The sequence below is a fragment of the Mercenaria mercenaria genome, chromosome 1, assembly GCF_021730395.1.
Source record: "Mercenaria mercenaria strain notata chromosome 1, MADL_Memer_1, whole genome shotgun sequence".
Classification (NCBI taxonomy): Eukaryota; Metazoa; Mollusca; class Bivalvia; order Venerida; family Veneridae; genus Mercenaria; species Mercenaria mercenaria.
Window position 1 is genome coordinate 17,885,273 of NC_069361.1, and position 19,491 is coordinate 17,904,763.

General features: G+C 35.1%; 1 protein-coding gene across 4 annotated transcripts in view; it reads right to left on the reverse strand.

Annotated features, from left to right (window-relative positions):
• Window positions 1-19,491, reverse strand: part of LOC123544871 (uncharacterized) — a 39,037-nt gene that overhangs the window by 4,895 nt on the left and 14,651 nt on the right. For 3 of the 4 annotated variants that reach the window (XM_053541078.1, XM_045330954.2, XM_045330953.2), the window contains 2 exons: window positions 15,014-15,181; window positions 3,153-3,731 (listed from right to left, as the gene is read on the reverse strand). In XM_053541078.1, coding sequence (XP_053397053.1) covers window positions 3,153-3,731; window positions 15,014-15,144 — 710 coding nt within the window. In that variant the 5' untranslated portion in view covers window positions 15,145-15,181. Of the gene's footprint in view, window positions 1-3,152; window positions 3,732-14,903; window positions 14,992-15,013; window positions 15,182-19,491 lie in introns of those variants that run through there. The other variant, XM_045330955.2, reaches the window with a different exon arrangement.

Below are 19,491 nucleotides of genomic sequence, written 5' to 3' on the forward strand. Positions count from 1 at the left end.
ATTTGGATCGTCATGTTTAACCGTGCAAGCTAGAATGAAAATAAACAATGCCTTCCTGTGGTTTAGCGTTACATCTTTCAGCTGCTTAGATATTTAAGCTCGGGAACATTAGGCGATAAACACGAGTTGGCAATGATTATTTAAAAAATAAGACTTACAAATGCAGTTTTTTTTCAGCTGAACATTTGAACCATTTATTGAATTTCAAGTAAAATACCATAAAGTCAGAAACCCATAATATGCTACAGATATGAGTAAAATAAGGTTTTCATGAAAATATTGACGTGACATTGGAAATTTAATTATTTGAGGTAAGACTCTGCAAAGCCTTGACAGTATAGTTTGCAACAGATTTTCAAAGATACGCACAAGCTATCAAAGTGTACAAACTTCCATAAATGTTTTTTTAGTTCCTTATTTGTGAAAAAAATACTCTTCATGACACACTCTTGTCACTAAAACATATAAAATGTGAAAACCCCACATCGTTCTGCTGTAACAGATTCTTATCATCACGTACGATGTATGATCTACAAGGCCATCCGCACGAAACTGGCATTTCTGCACCAAAGTAGAAATTTTGGCATATAGCAGTATTTTGTGCGTTCAGTTTTTTGCTGACAGTCATTAATAATCTAATGCAGCTATAAGAAAATAATGCTTGAGCTATAAAACAGTTATCATATGCAATTAATACCTGTATATTTTCAGCAGATTCAAGAGAAGAGCAGACGATAAACAAAAACAGGTTCTCCATGTAAATACATCACAAATTACTGGGAAAGTCTTCTTTTCAAAACAATACAAACATTAAACCTAAAACAGGCCATTTCTTAACATTATCGAATTAAATTACGAAATGTCTTAGACAAATTATGCAGACAATTTGAAAAACAATAACTAAAATAACTTAGACTGTAAACAAGCAATCAAATAGCATTTATTCTTAAAAAAAAGAACATTTTGTCTGTATCTATAAATCTTTTTAAGAACTAAATGAAAAAGATAAGAAAGATTTATGAGTGTGCACGCTACTTTGTTAAATAAAATCTAATTTTGTACTTGCAATTTATCACTGCTAGCAGGTAAAGCCATCTGAAACATATTACTGCAGAACAAACAGACAATAATACCAAAACAAATAAAGCGATCTAATAATGTTGCGAGGGGAGACAGTTTTGACAGGAGGGTGCTTTTTAAATCCTTTACTAATCTTTAGTTAATTACACAATCGATTGTTAAGACGAAAAATCATAAAATTCAGAACAAAAAACCATAAACTTCCTGTTGAGACAGGAAGCTGGAATAGAACTCCATATGATGAGAGAAAATGTACCCTATGTAATTCAAATATTGGTGACGAATTTCATTACTTACTTGAATGTTCTATATTAAATACGTTAAGGAAAAAATATATCAAACAGCAATTCATTCGTTGTCCAAATATTATTACATTCTTTAGAATTATGAATACAGATACCAATAATCATGTTCTTTATAGAAAGTTTTGTCTATTTGTAAAAGAGATTATACAGATGTTTCAACATTGACATTTCATATGTACAGATATTCAGATCCGGGTCCTACTCCCGCTTTGTAACGATTTACTATTTTTAAACAGTGAATAACACATGCCTCACTATGTATTTGTATAATTTGGTACCTCATATTGTCATGTATACCATGAAATGAGAGAAATAAATATTGTATTGTATAGTAACCTGTAAAAATCAAGAAGAGTCATGAACCCTGTATAGTTTATGCCAGATTATAACAATTAAAATGTGAGTGAAGTTTCAGGTGTTAATGAAATACCACCTTACATTACAAAAAACGGGACGCGGACGTCAACCAATGGAATGCAAAAGCCCTACCTATTGTTGTTTCGCTGCGACAGAACGAAACAACGAAATGGCATAAATCAGCCACCATAATTCCCAGATCATGTGGCCAAATGTATTCTACAAAATTGTAAATAGGATACATATAATATGTGGATGGAAATGTGTATACGATAAAATTAGCCGCACCATGAGAAAACCAACATAGTGCATTTGCGACCAGCATGGATCCAGACCATCCTGCGCAGTTTGGTCAGGATCCATGCTGTTCGCTTTCAAAGCCTATTGCATTACGCCAATTAGAGAAACCGTCAGCGAACAGTATGGATCCTGGCCAGACTGAGCGGATGCGCCGGCTAGTCTGGATCCATGCTAGTCACAAATACTCTATGCTGGTTTTCTCATGGTGCGGCTCATATAAAGCAATTTTGACTAATTCAAGAGTCATAACTCCAGTTTAACTGTAGCGAACTTCTTCACTTTCAGACTATTCTGAAAAAAAAATCTGTGTTAGTTACATGCAAATGCTTTAAAAGTGACCTGTAATGGTTAACAATGTGAAACATTACAATTTCGGTAATTCAAGGGCGATGACTCTAGATTTGCAAGATTTTCTAAAATGACGAAATACTTGTGACTACATACATTCTGTCTAACTTTAAGACATGCTCGACAAGAAATGACTACCAAAAGTCAAATTGAAGACGGACGATGTGTGATCACAAAAGCTAATTGTTGAGAAATCTGTGGTCAGGTGAGTTTAAAAGTTGCTCATAACAACATGATAGAAACTGTTAGTTTGTAGAATCATAAGCCGCAGTGTTTAACCTAAATTCAAAATTCAATTCTAGACAAATTAATAAAAGTCGGCTATGTGAATATTTTTGGACGCTAAATTCCGAAGGTTTTGGTTCGAAATTTCTGGGGTCGTCGATTATGACATCACTACTGTTGTTTCCTAAATATTCTTGACTGATTCAAATATAATCGACTCTAACTAAATAAACATCTGTAAACTTGAAGATTCTGGCATTGAAATAGATAATATACATATAAGCATATGAGCCGTGCCATGAGAAAACCAACATAGTGGGTTTGCGACCAGCATGGATCCAGACCAGCCTGCGCATCCGCGCAGTCTGGTCAGGCCCCATGCTGTTCGCTTTCAAAGTCTATTGGAATTTGAGAAACTGTTAGCGAACAGCATGGATCCTGACCAGACTGCGCTGATGCGCAGGCTGGTCTGGATCCATGCTGGCCGCAAAGCCACTATGTTGGTTTTCTCATGGCGCGGCTCAATTATAAACTTACAATATGCATAGCATTACGATTTCGCAGGCAATCAGGAAAGCACCTATGACCGGATAGATATATGAAATATCGGGTGGGAACTGGTCGCCGCTAGATGGCGTTTTCATCGTTGAAGGTTTTGACGTTGAGGAAGCTGGTATACTAAACTCTGTCGTATGAGCAGGTGTTGAGCTTGTCGGTGATTTCGATGTAGAACTTGATAAAGCCGTTGATATGTTAAATTTAGATCTTGTAGTGTATAAACGTACAGTGGTCGACACAGCAACAGGCACCACAGTCACTGAATCTCCATTATCGATTGTTTTATTTATAAAGCCATTACTGCGTAAAACATTTAACACAGTTTCACATTGATTAACATCCATCAAACAAAAACTCCAGTGGGAATTGTTATAAAGTCCGGGAAATTGATGCAGGCACTTGTCAATAATTAATGCACGGTCGTCACATGCTGAACCAGGATCGCCCAAGCTATCATCAACACATACTAAATGTAGATTGTTATGTGGAGGACATGGCACATCTAATATTGACAGGAACGTATAAATTGATTTTACGCGTTGACTTTCATTTCCAGCACTGAAAAAAAGAGAATAAAATGTTACGTTCGAATGTTTCTCTACATTGTTTCAAACATGTTTTCCCATTTCTTACTATAAAATGTGGTTTCAATCAAACTCTGTTTAGTAATATGGGAATGGCTGATTACGTCAATAGTGTTTCTTTGATGTATATTTTAGCCTTTCTTCTTCTGACACAGGATATCAAACCCATAGAAGGTACTAAATGAAAAATATCTTTTCTTTGTTTTCTTTTGTTTATGACGACCTGAGAAATGCTGATAAGGATTGCGATGAGGGGACAGGGCATGCTTTAACCCTTATCCTGCTAAATTTCTATAACGAACTTATCAGTCTTTCAGTTTGGACAGCACCGTTAACTGTTGTTATTAAAAGGGATGCATACCAGAAAGTTACTGACTGAATGGCGAGCAGTGCTGATCAGGATCACACCACACGGATGTGCAGGCTGGTTATGATATACACAGAATCAGCCGTGTCCAGCATGGTAAGGGTCAACAGAGTGAAACGTTAGAGAAATGAGCCGCGCCATGAGAAAACCAACATAGTGGCTTTGCAACCAGCATGGATCCAGACCAGCCTGCGCATCCGCGCAGTCTGGTCAGGATCCATGCTGTTCGCTAACAGTTTCTTTAATTGCAATAGACTTTGAAAGCGAACAGCATGGATCCTGGCCAGACTGCGCGGATGCGCAGGCTGGTCTGGATCCATGCTGGTCGCAAAGCCACTATGTTGGTTTTCTCATTGCTCGGCTCAAATGATTAACAAGTAAAACGTAAATGCCCGGACTGACAAGAAAACGAAACATTGATAACTCTGTTTAGTCGAAATTTGCATAAATCCGATTTTGAATTAATGTAACCCCTCGAGTCAAACCCCTACAAGTAAAACCACATTCACAAAAAAAATCCAAGGGAAATGCCGCACTTGTGTTTACAGTATTGTTCCGAGAGATTATATAAGATAAAGTGCTTTTTTTCAGACAAAATATTTCTGTTGATACTCTTAATTCCGATTAACTATATAATACCTACTGCTTTTACGACCCCAAACTGCGGAAATATCTCTATTTTATACGTAAAGAACAAAAATAAAACCATTGTCTTATTAATCATTGAAGCCAAAGAAATGTTAGTTATTTCGAGGGCTTTATTTTCATTATTATGAATGTTTGTACTGAAACCTTTTAACTAAATCGTTGAAATTGAATCTGAAAAAAAAAAAACTCGCAGAGAAAATAAATAATACAAGCCTAGTCATATACAAGGTTGGAAATACAGTAATTTCTAGAAACAACTTCAATATGCCATGCTCTACAGGCGGAAATGATTTACGTGTAGTCTACGAGTTAAGTACTTTAGTGAACGAGAAAAACTATAATATCAAACCTGTTACAAGCGTTTCAAGTGCCTGAAAAAAGGGGGACGAAAACCACAAATTAAAAATGTGACGATCATGGTTATCAAATGGAACTTTGCGAAGCTAAACAGGATTATTATAAACTAAGCGGTTGGAATGTCATAATCATCAGCACCACCAGAATCACCACCGCCCGTTTCACCATTGTCATCATCAAAATCATTATCACCACCATCAGTTTCCTCAATCAGTGGCAGTATTATCATCAGAAATATATTATTATAGTTCTGCGATAGATATTAGCATTACCCCGCCTGATCATCAATCAAGTGATCCGTCCGTCCGTCCGTCCGTCCGTCAATCAATCAATCAATCAATCAACCAATCAATCAATCAACCATTTTCACATTGCAACATTGTTTTACATACGCTACAGTACTAAAAATAAAACAAGAACATGAATTTTCTACATCTGCCTTTCTTAACATCGTCCAAAATGCGATCATAGTCTCATATTAACCACTTTTTAATCTTAATAACACAAACATGCTACCATTTCTTCTTACAAAATATGAGTCCGAACAGCACAACAATGAACTCTCAAACGTCTTTTTCCATCCAATATAGGATCTCATTTCCTTAATGGGCAAAAAAAAAATTCCAGAAAATCCTCACGTACTGAGGAATTCAATGCAATCAACTAAAATGAAGAGATCAAAACGAATGAACACAGATAAAAACAAGCAGCAATTGCCTCAGTCTCAACAGAAAATATAGGCACGTGCGCTACGTGCTCCCTGTTAGCTTCTAGAACCTTTCCCGTGAAATTCCAAGTGGTTTATCAAATATTCATTATTTTTACAGGTTATTTCTAAGAGGAGAGCCATTTTCTCGCAATGCTTTTAATGCAAATGACACAAATGATAAAGTAATTTGTCCCTACTGGGTGATAAAAGGATGATAGACCAAAGAAGAGGTAGGATATGCTTTTTTTATAATCTAACCAAGGCAGCATACAGCAAAAATACTTTTAATGATACATATCGATTCAAACTACTATACTATAATCAATATATGAGCCGCGCCATGAGAAAAACAACATAGTGACTTTGCGACCAGCATGGATCCAGACCAGCCTACGCATCCGCGCAGTCTGGTCAGGATTCATGCTGTTCGCTTTCAAAGCCCATTGCAATTAGAGAAACTGTTAGAGAACAGCATTGATCCTGACCACACTGCGCGGATGCGCAGGCTGGTATGGATCCATGCTGGTCGCAAAGCCACTATGTTGGTTTTCTCATGGCGCGACTCATATTACCAGTAGTAATACATTTAAGCTGATAATTTTAAAAAATACACGTACAAATACGTTTTCTCAGGTACAAACAAAATTCTAGTTAAATTACTTAGTGCCATAATCTCAAAACAATCACACAGGTTACGCCTACAAAAAGTAAGTCAAATCAAATACTATATAGAATTACCCTAACGCAACATGTCACTCAGTAAAACTAATATTAACAGCATTCTGCCACTTGTGAGGCCTTAGCTCGCGTACTGCTCCTCATACCCGTGGTAACATCGGACAGGTTGAGTTCGTGTAGGGAAGTAATGCTCAATAGACAAAAGCATCTATAGCCGAAATGCCAGGGTTACCGATATGTTGATCACCTTTAACTGTAAACGACTTGGTCTCTCATTGCGTCATATTGACAAATTATAACATCTGCTATCCTACCTGAACTCTATCTCTTCCTAAATAAAAGAACAGGTCATGTGTCACATTATATGGCGTATATAGAAATCGAATCAACCTAGCGAATTTGAAAGTTTTTCCTCGTGCTTTTGCCCTGAGAATAATATCTGTCGAGTTCATTTGTTGGTTTTGTTATTTGTTTGTTTTGGGTTTAGAGCCGTTTTTCAACAGCAATCCAGCCTAGTCACGGTGGACAGTTAAAAGAACTGACCTGTTTTCCGCAAGTAACTACCAACTTATAAGAGATAGAGGCTGAATGATTTCAGACACAATGTCTATTGAGCTAATCAGTTCAGCCAGACAGACTGTCAGGTTGAACCTGTGTTCCCCATAGAATACGGTTCCATTTTTACCTGTTTAATACAATCTGTATATGCTCTAGATTTTATGACTTTATTATTTTCTCTCTTTTGTCAATTGACGAGCAAAATACTATGTCCTTCTATGGGGTTTGACAGTTTGCAAAATTGATAATTTTAAAAGTATGCCTGCATGGTATACAGTAGTGAATCTTCCTATCGCACCTTGTGTACTTGTAAGTGTATCTTCACCTTTGACACATCCTGCCAAAAACCCAGGGTATATGATTAATTATCACTACTTCTGCAACTCACGTCAGAATTAACTTCTGTAGAACAAACAAGAGAAAAAAACACAAAGATTTCTTACATCACAGAGACTTCACACAAGAAAGGAGGTAAATACCCACTAATTGCATTATATACTGATTATACTGATTTTCACAATATGAGCCGCATCATGAGAAAACCAACATAGTGCATTTGCGAACAGCATGGATCCAGACCAGCCTGCGCATCCGCGCAGTCTGGTCAGGATCCATGCTGTTCGCTAACGGTTTCTCTAATTACTATAGGCTTTGAAAGCGAACAGCATGGATTCTGACCAGACTGTGCGGATGCTTAGGCTGGTCTGGATCCATGCTGGTCGCAAACGCACTATGTTGGTTTTCTCATGGTGCGACTCATATGTGCTTCGCAAACCTGCTATGAAGAAACCGCAAGATAGATAAAAACAGCATACGATCATATACAGAATTCATCTTTAACAAAAGCTAACCCACAGTATAAATGGATACATTTCACTTAATCGTAAAACTCCTAATAGATACTGCTTTGTTACACCACCACAGCAACTACAGACCAACTTAACGCCATTCTGCAAATTGGTACTAATACATTTTGGTAGTAGTATAGAAATGCTGCCGATGTTTGATACTCGGCACCAAAATTCCGTGTAATTTTTCTATTCACTACCAAACGCATTCATTCCATATATTGTTATTCTTTTGTGTATCATTCTTTTTATATGAATTGCGCATCATGACGTCCAAATTCATACAATGATCCCTATGCATAATTACAGTGATACAATCTAACCTGACAACTATATTTGATGAATGTCGTGCCAGCTCGATATTGGATCTTCACGAATGTCGAATGTAGTGCCAACCCGGCATCGGACCTTGGCGAATGTTAACAATTTGACATTGGAAATTCACCAATGTTGTTTCAAAGTCTCACATCTTACCAAAAAATATAAAATATTTAAATGACACGAGGATAGAACACAATGTAGGCGCTTGATTAGGCGCTTAGTCAATTTTACAGCCCCATTCGCGGAATGACTTATCCCCGCACAAAATCCCTGTCATTAAGGTACCAGTATGAAAGAAACTTGTATAATTTTCATGTTTAGTCGAGGGGAAAACTCGAAGCTTATCAGATCGGACTACGATTGAAAATGACCTGAAGTTTCTTAGTATACTGTCCAGTATGATTACATGAAGAAATTAGACGAACGACGGAAGTGAATGACTCTAAATGCACGTGCCAAGGTGGTGCGCCAGGTAAATATATTAAAAGGAACAGACTAATGATGTAAGAAATGATCTAAGTTATTTATAAAACTAGTCAAAGTTATGCCGAGAACAGAAATACGTAAATGTCATGTAACACTGTTTACATGACTTGTATATATGAGGAAACCTTGGTAAATTCTTGTAACATTTCCGCCTTTTATGTGACGTTTTCCCGTTTTTCACGTGATTTTGAATTTATGAGGTGTTTCTGCACAACGTGAAATATTCAGTGAGTTGTCAAATGAAGAAAAAAAATGTAAAAAAAAAAAAACGCCGCTAGAACTATAATTAACTACGTGCACGTATGTGTGCACGTAAGGTTGTCAAAAATTCAGTTTTAATTATAGCCACCGACTAAAAGACTAATTTCCGCAAATGAGAGTTTCTTCTATAGTCATAGTTCAATAGAAATGCATGCAAAATAATTTGAACACACAGCTTCCAACCTTAAGATTGATGATGTCTTAAAATAGACTGAGCAGAGTTAATTGACATAACATTGGTTATGCCTCTGTTAACGAATCAATTTAACAGCAGACTAACAGGAAGCTGTAGTTAACTTCATTAAAATTCATGTAAAATACATAAATCATGAATTTTTTCTTTGAACGATTTCCATAATCACTCAGGCACAAAACAATTAATACTGATTTCTCTCTCGTGAGTTTTTTTTATTTGTTATGCGCTTTTGTATGCCACATGCTCATAATTTGAATAACAGCATCAACATGTATGTTTCATGTCTCCATAGACTCGTGTGTAACACTCTCATCCGTGCGAAATAATCCCAGTGCGGAGTGATATTAATTAATTTCCATGCAATCATACTTTATACATGAAACCTCTTTTAGAATCCTGGTTTATACACACACAACAATAAATATCAGTTACCAGTATTCACGTAGTGTTAATATATTACATGTACACAATTCGTTTTTCTGTCATTCTTCTATTTTTCCAAATATTATCACTTTATCGAATCAAGCGCGCATAACGATATGACTTATTTAACAATCATCAACTGTAAAATGGTACTAAATTCATAAATTATATTTGCAAATTTCCCTGTACAGGTAAAATAATGTGAAATAAAATTACCATAAAATACGTGAAGACACAGCTTAACATCCAACTTGAATATGCAAAACAACACAGTGTTACATATAATATTTACTGTTTCTATAAAAACAACACTTAAGTTTCTTCTATTCTTATTGCTCGCCCAATGTTTCTGTTGCCAAGTAATGATTATTATTGAAAACGCACGTTCATCATTGAACACTATTTTAAAGCTTCTTTGAATACCTATGCAATGATACTTAAAACATCTCCCGCATGGTTTGTATTAGCTCGCGTATACGCTACATAGTAACTGCAAGGGCGTAGATGAGCGTTCATACAGGTACTCGCAAGGACTCTTATGGCCTTGCTATTTTGAGGTTATATTATACCAAGCTCTACCATAAACAACACATGTTACATAGAATACCTGCGTGTAAAGACCATCTGTTACAAAGACAAGACCGCGAACACGAGCGGTATAGATTTCTCGTACAATTACATGTCTTTACAAACTTTCTCTTGTTAAAATAACCTCTACACAGTAACAACTCTCTTAAACAGAGTCCAGTCTAGCCTCTTCCATTGTCTTCTGTAGACAAACAGTCTTCGTAAAAATTGAAATTTCAGTGTTTCCTAGAGTATTGCTCTAAAAAAGTTGCAATGAATCCTTTAATTTTGGACAAAAAATTGATTGCAATGAATATTGGAACAGTAGTATTTCCGTTAGCCTCCTTTTAATATGAATTACATATCAGACCTTTAAAACAAATGAGCCGTGCCATGAGAAAACCAACATAGTGGCTTTGCGACCAGCATGGATCCACACCAGCCTGCGCATCCGCGCAGTCTGGTCAGGATCCATGCTGTTCGCTTTCAAAGCTTATTGCAATTAGAGAAACGTTTAGCGAACAGCATGGATCCTGACCAGACTGCGCGGATGCGCAGGCTGGTCTGGATCCATGCTGGTCGCAAACCCACAATGATGGGTTTCTCATGGCGCGGCTCAAATACTTTTCTCAGAGCGTATTAATAGTCTTCTGCTTCATCTCTAGGAATCATCGGAAACATTATTTTATCTCTCAAAAACATATGAAACTAAAGCTTTATCTCTTATTAGAATCATAGCTTTATGAAATAAATTAAGAGCACCGCTGTTGTTAAGACCTAAAAAAACAACCGTTTATGTTATGTTTTCCTAAAAACTATCATGCCAATCGCAAATATTTTACTACACCGAAACTGGTTGTACCCTAAGCTACACCCTTGCCCTGAGAATATTCTTCTATATTTACCTGTAAATTTATCATCGTTTTGTATCCGCGGAGAGGTTATCGACAGTATTTTATGTCTAAAACATAATATTATGATAAGATCATTAGCTGGGTCTAGGCACCTAAACATCGATCCCACCTGTATAAAACATGAATCCCATACAAACATTTATATCACTCAACAATCTCGTAAAAGTGTTTATTCATAACACAGGGTATATAACACAGGGTATATCATAAATGTTTGATTTCTTCCCCAGATGATTATTGTGCAATATCATGGTTAACTTCTCTCTAATGGTATTATATTCCATACCTTGACAAATGGACCACATCATAATAAAATATAACTGATGTATTTTCAATACTTTAAAGGGCAATAAAAGATATCTGACTTTTTTTTAAAGAGATGATGTAAACTTCAAAAATATAACTGATGTATTTTCAATATCTTAAAGGGCAATAAAAGATATTTGACTTTTTTTAAAGAGATGATGTAAACTTCAAAGGGGACGGAAGTGAGTGCTGCGTAAGCCATAATCCTATTTTACTTTGATGTTGGTCAGTTTCATATAACCTTGCAAAATTGCAAACATTAAGTAATAATATAAAACATTTTGACTAAAGTTATTAACTCGTTGTCTTTCCGAAAACTTGTCAGTAATAGAGGCCGAACAATGTAATGAGGTAACTGCATCTACAGTACATACAACAAAACACATTACATGCATTTTATTGATTTTAAGGCATATGGAAGGATTTAGGAACAGTTTACATTCTTTTGTATTTTACAAGTTATACATTTGTTAGTGCCGACACAAGATGACTTTAATTAACCAGTGAATTATAATTCTGGGCCCATAAATAACCCACTTGTCTTCTAGAGCCCTTTAACAAACTTAAAAAATGATTTGCAAGACTGTGCATATAATAGCTTTGACCTACTGATCTAGTTTCCATAACCACGTACCAAACTACATCATTTGATCAAGTCCAAAAAGAAGACCTATTTAGGTGTATCATGGTCAGCTTTTAACGAGAATTTGCAAGAATTCTCTCCCTTAATTATTGACTATGTTAAAGCAATTCCCTTCAAACTGGATTTCCTCCCTTACATTAGCTCAAGTCGTGTCATTCATTACCTAAGTCAATAATTCTTTGTCATGGATTTTGCATTGATCTAATACATGTATTTTGCTTTAAGTAATACACGGAAATAAGGCTCGCATGTTACTCCATAGAAAGCAACAAAACATGTAGCCAGTTTTTTTTATATAAATCATGTTGTTTTATAGATTCATATAGAAGTATTATTCATGTAAAGATATAAAACATTTCTGTAAAAAAACACTATGTTAGCTTATGATATTGCTAAATTCGTACTGTCATGTAACAGAAAATGAAAACATTTAAATAAATTTCTTTTCTTTTGAAACTTTGAATCCTGCGAAACATTGAAATACGAAAATTAGTTCATAAACGAGCTTTCCCACAAACACATTGTATACATAATAGTTTTCCTCGAGAAAAACGAAACTTGTGTGAAGATACATGTATTCCATTTTGACTGATTGTTCTTGTCCATATAACGGTACTTTTGTTTAACTTTCATGTCTAGAAGTTTGCCTTTTAAAACATGGTATTACAATAAAATAAAGTAATAAACTAAACAATACTGTATTTGACAGGCAATGGCAAAGAAAAACCCGAGCAATTTAACAAACTTAAAAAAACATACATGTTACTAAAACACGCGCACACATGTTTTATTAACTGGTCTTGATCCAAGGTTTTCCATAGAAATCAAAGAAAGAAAGAATGTATTGAATTATGAATCAAGTTTCTGATTTTTTCTGATCAGCATTGGTGTACGTGTATCAAAGAGATCCTACCTCATTGTTTTAAACAATTAGCTCTGATTCATCCTGTCTACTTATTTATAGTGTCTAAGTTACTTGATTATACGTAAATCAAATATGCCATTCAGATATGTGTTTGTACATACTATACAATTCAATCATGAAATCAAATTTATCGTGTAAACTGAAGTCTTTAGCTGTAAAGGTGACTGTTTTTCATGTTTTCCACGAACAAAACCGTGGCAAAAAAATGTAGGTCGTTCTAAAGAGATAATCCTACCGTGCAAACTCATGGAAAGCATGCAATTTTTTTTTTCAAGCTTGGATTTCATTTCTAAAGTAGACATGATATTGCGCGTCTGTTAATTTCACCCTGTCTTTGCACATCGTGGAAATCATGCTGTGTCTTTTGTTTAAATAAATGTACACCTTCTCTCCCCACACTCTCCAGCTTTCAGTGAGGGCCTAACTTGCAAATTACACTATTTCATTAGAAAAGTATTCTTTGAAGTAGTTTTTCTCCTGTCGTCGAATGTTTCAATATTCCAAAGATATTAGCTTTCAGTCGGAAATTATGTAATTTATGTTGATTCGTATTGTTTCCATAAAAAGTTTGGCGAAAAATCAAAGCTCTGCCTGTTCTATTCTGTTCTTTTCATTCTTTTCTATTTTTTTTATTAATTAGACAATTATGAACATTATTATTTTAAAGACTATATTGAATCGTACATCAGTTGTTGGTATATGCAGTTCCGTAAATTAACACGGTTTATGTTACATCAGAACTTTAAGAAATCTACAAGTTTGTTTATTTCTTGGTACACTTTGAAGTAAAATGGAAGCAAGAAGCCTTTACTCTATTACACTTAAAATTATATTATTGTATTGTTTGTAAAGTCAAAAATACCTACATATGTGATAATAAATTGTCATGCTTTGGAAAATATGATTTATTTGCCTCTAAAGTAGAAGAAATTGAAAAGTTTACTGTTTTTCACTATGTGTTCAATATAAGCGACGGTGATACTTTTAAAACAAAAGTGGAAGCAAGAAGATGTTCAGTTAGAATAAATATTTTCACATTAAATTGAAGAGAAGAAATTGAAGTTTTCTGTCATATCTGGTAAAATATTCACAAACCAAAAGACATATTAGAAATTAATCATTACAAATAAATTTCCTATATAATCTATTGCTCAAAGTAATGTCAATAGGGAAACCAATATTGCGTATCGGATAATTTTCAAGGGGGACAACCTACTATAATAAGCCAGTCAAATATAATAAAAGCTGGGGATGTAAATATTTTCAAATCAAAATAATTTCGATGAATGACAAAGCCTCTCTAACATTATTTCATTAATGGATACATTGTTTACAATGGTTAAAATCTCTGTAAAAATATTAAAAAATAAAATCCATTGCAGTACGAACAGTTGCATTACTCGTGAATAAGTACATATTTAATGGCTAGTTAAATTCATAGATAAACATAGGTAAATCTATACTACATCCATTTTGTGAACATATATCATATGAGCATTTATCACAAGGAAATAAGAAAATGCGTATTAATTAATTATTAAAACCATAAATGCATGTAAAAATGAACACATCCTTACTTAGATGATCAACACGGTAATTGGTAAAGCAATGGGAAACAACCAGAAACAATGTAATCATTATACGCTTGCAAAAACTGTCTGACATCCGTCAAGACGAAATCTCCCACACAATTAATCTATTTCTGTTATTTATGGCATATTAATACTCTGAAAAGTTCTTAATAATACATTAACTATTTAGTTTTAACTTTATTATCTAGGCACCGTAATAATCAAGCACACATAAGGCAGACGACAGTTTATTAAGTAAAATGTTAAGTCCGAGTCCGAGTTCAGTTTTCAGTGAAAACTAAATATCACCGTGAATGAAATAAGAATCAATACTCACACAACGTCACAACAAATTATAAAATGCTTACCTGAAAAATTCCAACATCTCATGGATTATTATATAGATTGCCTCGATAAATTTGTGTTTGAATAATATAATTATCTGATAAAGCCTAAAAAATCGAAATATCGAACTCACCTGCTATTAAAAATGCCATTTGCCGCAGCGCCATCAGTAGATTGGGTTGTCATGGTAACAGAGAACAGGATTACAACAATACAATGTATCCAACTGATTAAAAATACATGATACACGGTTGATGACCTCATTGCACGTGAATATCTCTGCCTCGTAAAACACTGTCAACTGTGAATAAAAAACAGGAACATTGTCAGTGTAACAACACATGTTCAATATTTAATTGTTTCATAAATGCGACATGTTACATTTATTACATGTTCTTTGTTTCAGCGCGTTATTGAAATACTCGAGTGAAATACACCTAGCATGGATATAATTTCGCAGAGAAATGTTAAAAATATCAGGTATACATCCATGTTTAAAATTTGGTTAAATTCATTGAAGAAAAACATGAAATAACAATAGTTGTTAGTAAAAGACATAACGTCCCCACGATTGCCTGTTGGAAGCAAGTAATGTTTGTATGTTGTTGACTTTGAACTTTAACAAGATGACATCTGACGCAACATGGTCATCTGCTGACTGCAGACAACCATCCTATGAAGAGTGACATTGATAACTGTGCAGCTTTAAGGTCATTGTGACCTTGACCTTTGGTTAACCGGCCCCCAAAACATTAGGAGTCATCTACGTACATAATACTCATATTACAGCAAAAGATAGAGGAATAGTCTAGTTGAGCTGTGCTGCCTATTTGCATTTTTCCCCACATTGTCTGCTTCATTTAGGATTTCGTTTTGAAGGTTCAGATCATATGAGCCGAGCCATGGGAAAACCAACATAGTGGGTTTGCGACCAGCATGGATCCAGACCAGCCTGCGCATCCGCGCAGTCTGGTCAGGATCCATGCTATTCGCTTTTAAAGCCTACTGCAATTAGAGAAACCATTAGCGAACAGCATGGATCCTGACCAGACTGCGCGGATGCGCAGGCTGGTCTGGATCCATGCTGGTCGCAAAGCCACTATGTTGGTTTTCCCATGGCACGGCTCATATATATGACAACCTGATCAAACAGGACACTAGATATACGCCCAAAGTCGTTAATGACGAACAATCGAGTGTTCCTTACTGTGGTAGTTTAAACATATGCATCAGGAGCAAATTAAGGGGACGCATACTTTGAAAGTAGAAAAAAGTGGGTGTGGTATGATAAAATTTACCTGCAAAAAAAGTACAAAGTTTTGGTACATGAAATGGATACTGTTTCAACTATTATAAGTACACAAAGGATTGCTCACTAAAATAAAAATGAGAAAAACTGAAACAAGAAAGTTATTGTTGAATTACATAGGACTTATTGTGTACATTCAAAGTCAACAATTATTTTTTTTTGTGCGAAACTAATAGTGCTTTACCTTGTCCAAACATTTATCAGTCTCATACAGATTCTAATAAGTTCACTGTCTTTCTTTTCATTTTGCATATGTAAGCTAAAACACATTATTTAGTTTGTTTACAAAGTAATGCATAAGAAAAGATATGGTGGTCAAGGAATGCCACATTCCAAAACTAAAAGAGTATATTCCCCTCAATACATTAAACATTTATCTTTTCAGAAGTCCAGTGGCTTATAATAAGGGCCTAGAAATGGTTCCATTATTAATTTTTAACTTGGTATTCATGAACTACAATGCACTTTAATATAAAAACACATTCAACAAACTTTGAAAATGTATTGTCTTAAATATCCCTAAAATAAGGTATGAAATTTGGTTGAGAGGTCCAATCAATGTGTATATGTGCAAAAGTAACACTCTAATCTTATTCACAAAACTTAATAATACTTAGCAGAAATGTCAATGATCAAAACTGGACGAATATACACTTATCCTTACTTTAATGTCATTTATAATTTGTCCTTGAATTCTCCACCATACTTTTCATAACTCAGTTTGCACGAGTTGCACGAGACAGCTGTCATTCACGTAAAAAACGGGATCAGAGTTGTAAATGCAATATCATCTAAACGTAATTAATGGATTATGCAGTTCAAGAAAAACTTTATCTCATAACGTATTGAACAAGTATAATGTTGTAACAACAACTATATTTACACTGAATCAGATCTATAAGTAGCAGTCGGTTTATATTTTTTTTTTTAGTAAGTGACTTTACTGATTTGTTATTGTTGTCTTGTTATACTTTTTGTATAACGGAAGTGCCTCACAACTGAAGCGGAAACCAGTTTGATGCGCGAAGTAGTCCAATGTAAGTAATATTTTTTGATAAATGTCCATAGAAATTAATAATTTTCAGATGTTAAAGACGAATATCTGAATAGGATTCGTTATTTGATAAGAAATTATAATCATCGACATGTTTTTTTAAAAAGTCATACACGTGCTGACACCTAAGTTGTCTCCCGTTGTTTATTAGAGTTACCGTTCGTCCGGCGCAGTAATACTTTTTGCAGTGAATCGCCGAGAAGTCGGGGGAAAATTAAAAACCATGTAAATAAACTAAAATTAACTACCTTTTCATGATCAATTTCAAGTGATCGACGTTATGCGTTTAACCCACCAGACCTGTGTAGCATCTTACATATCTGTTCTAAGGTATTCATTGTGTAGAATGTCATGTTATGCCCTTGCAATGCTAATCCGACTATGATTTTTTTGTTTACATTTTTTTATCAATGAGAAAGATGGCGTCCATCCCGAGTTGAAATGACGTGGCGTTAAATTTTGACATGTTTAAGCAAACCTGGTGCGTTAGAAAGAAAATCTCATCCCTTCAAAATTATTTGTAACACTGACATTGTAAAAAACCTGTTTTTTCCTTAAACAAATGCTTAATATTTTGTGTTGAATGTACTTTCACAAAGACCTCCGTTTTCCTATTACATACATAATACCACATCCTTATCCACAAAGTTCTGAATATTACAGGTGTCCATCAGTATTATATCAGTTTAGGAATATATTTTTTATCTTCCCACCATCAATTTCTTGAATATGCACCTCTTCCTCATTTCTGTATGAACTGTGAATGTAGCAATATGCGTCCCCTTAAATATACTAGGATTTCATTGAATACGTGTTTATACTTGTTACCTAATATCAGTTGGATTTATCTGATCCATAATCCAAATCAAAGCACTGAGAGGACTGATGTGGGCAGCGGTTAACAGCTTCTGGTAATGGACATGAACAGTTAGCTTAAGTTTGGTGATTCTAGTTAAACTACATTTGGTTAATACGCATTTTCGACCTTTCTTTAACCAAATCAAGGGGTAAAACTCTACTTTTACTTTGTCAATGGGGATAAAATAATATATGAGCAAAGCTCATGTGCTTATTGAAAATTTTGTGAGATTTGGTTAATTTTGCTCAAAATCTTTTTTGAATTATAAGCATTTTTTAACAAATCAATGGGAAACAGTCTGCTTTTACTGGAACAAGGGGAATAACAGTAAATGTGAGCAAAGGTCATGGACTAATTGATAATTATGTGATATTTGGAGATTCTAGTTATAACAAAAGCTTGTAGAACACTTGCATGAAGTAACTGACAAGGAACAGAAATTATTTGGCCACTGCCCACTGGACATTTAACGTATTGACCTTAAATCAGTAATCATGGGTCATTTGCCAGTTTAAATGACCTCCGTATCAAATGTGATCTTAGACCAAAGTATAATCTAGTTTTCTGGCAGAAAAGTTCTATTGTCAATGTGATATTGACCTTTGACCTACTGAACTCAAAATCAATAGGGGTCATTTGCTGGTTTTGACAAATCTCCCGATCTCATGATCCTAGGCCCAAGCGTTCTCCAGTTATCATCCGGAAACTGATTCGTCTACAGAGCAACCAACATCCATCATCAGACAATAATATTTACAATATATCCCTCCTCCTTCGAAGGAGGGCAATTAATTTTCAAATTAGAAGATGGCCATGTCTCCCTATTCCCCTAATGCATGGTCGTAATAGGCAAGAAGTCAATAGAGGATAGGAGCGAAAGACAAAGAGACACTAATGGTTGGCGACAGTAGAGATCATCTACTTGGCATGTCCAATCATCCTATGAAGTTACAAAATTCTGGGTCAAGTGGTTCTCAAGTAAACCGTTTTCCATGTTCAGGCCCCCGTGACCTTGATCTTTGATCGAGTGAGTCCAAAATCTACAGAGGTCATCTAATCTGCATGTCCAATCATCCTATGAAGTTTCAATATTCTGGGTCAAGTGATTCTCGAGTTATTGATCCAGAAAGAGTTGGTCCATCTTTATGCCTCCACGACCTTTAAGTTAAATGACCCCAGAAACATTAAGGATCATCGACTTTGTAATTCCTGTCATCGTGATTGAATGTTCTGGGTCAAATGGTTCTAAAGTTATTGGTTGGAAACTGTATTCGAAGTTCTGGTTCCTGTGACCTTATCTTTTGCTCAAGTGATTAAAAAATCCATAGGGGTCATCTACTCTACATGACTTATCATCCTATGAAATTTTAACATTCTGCGTCAATTGAT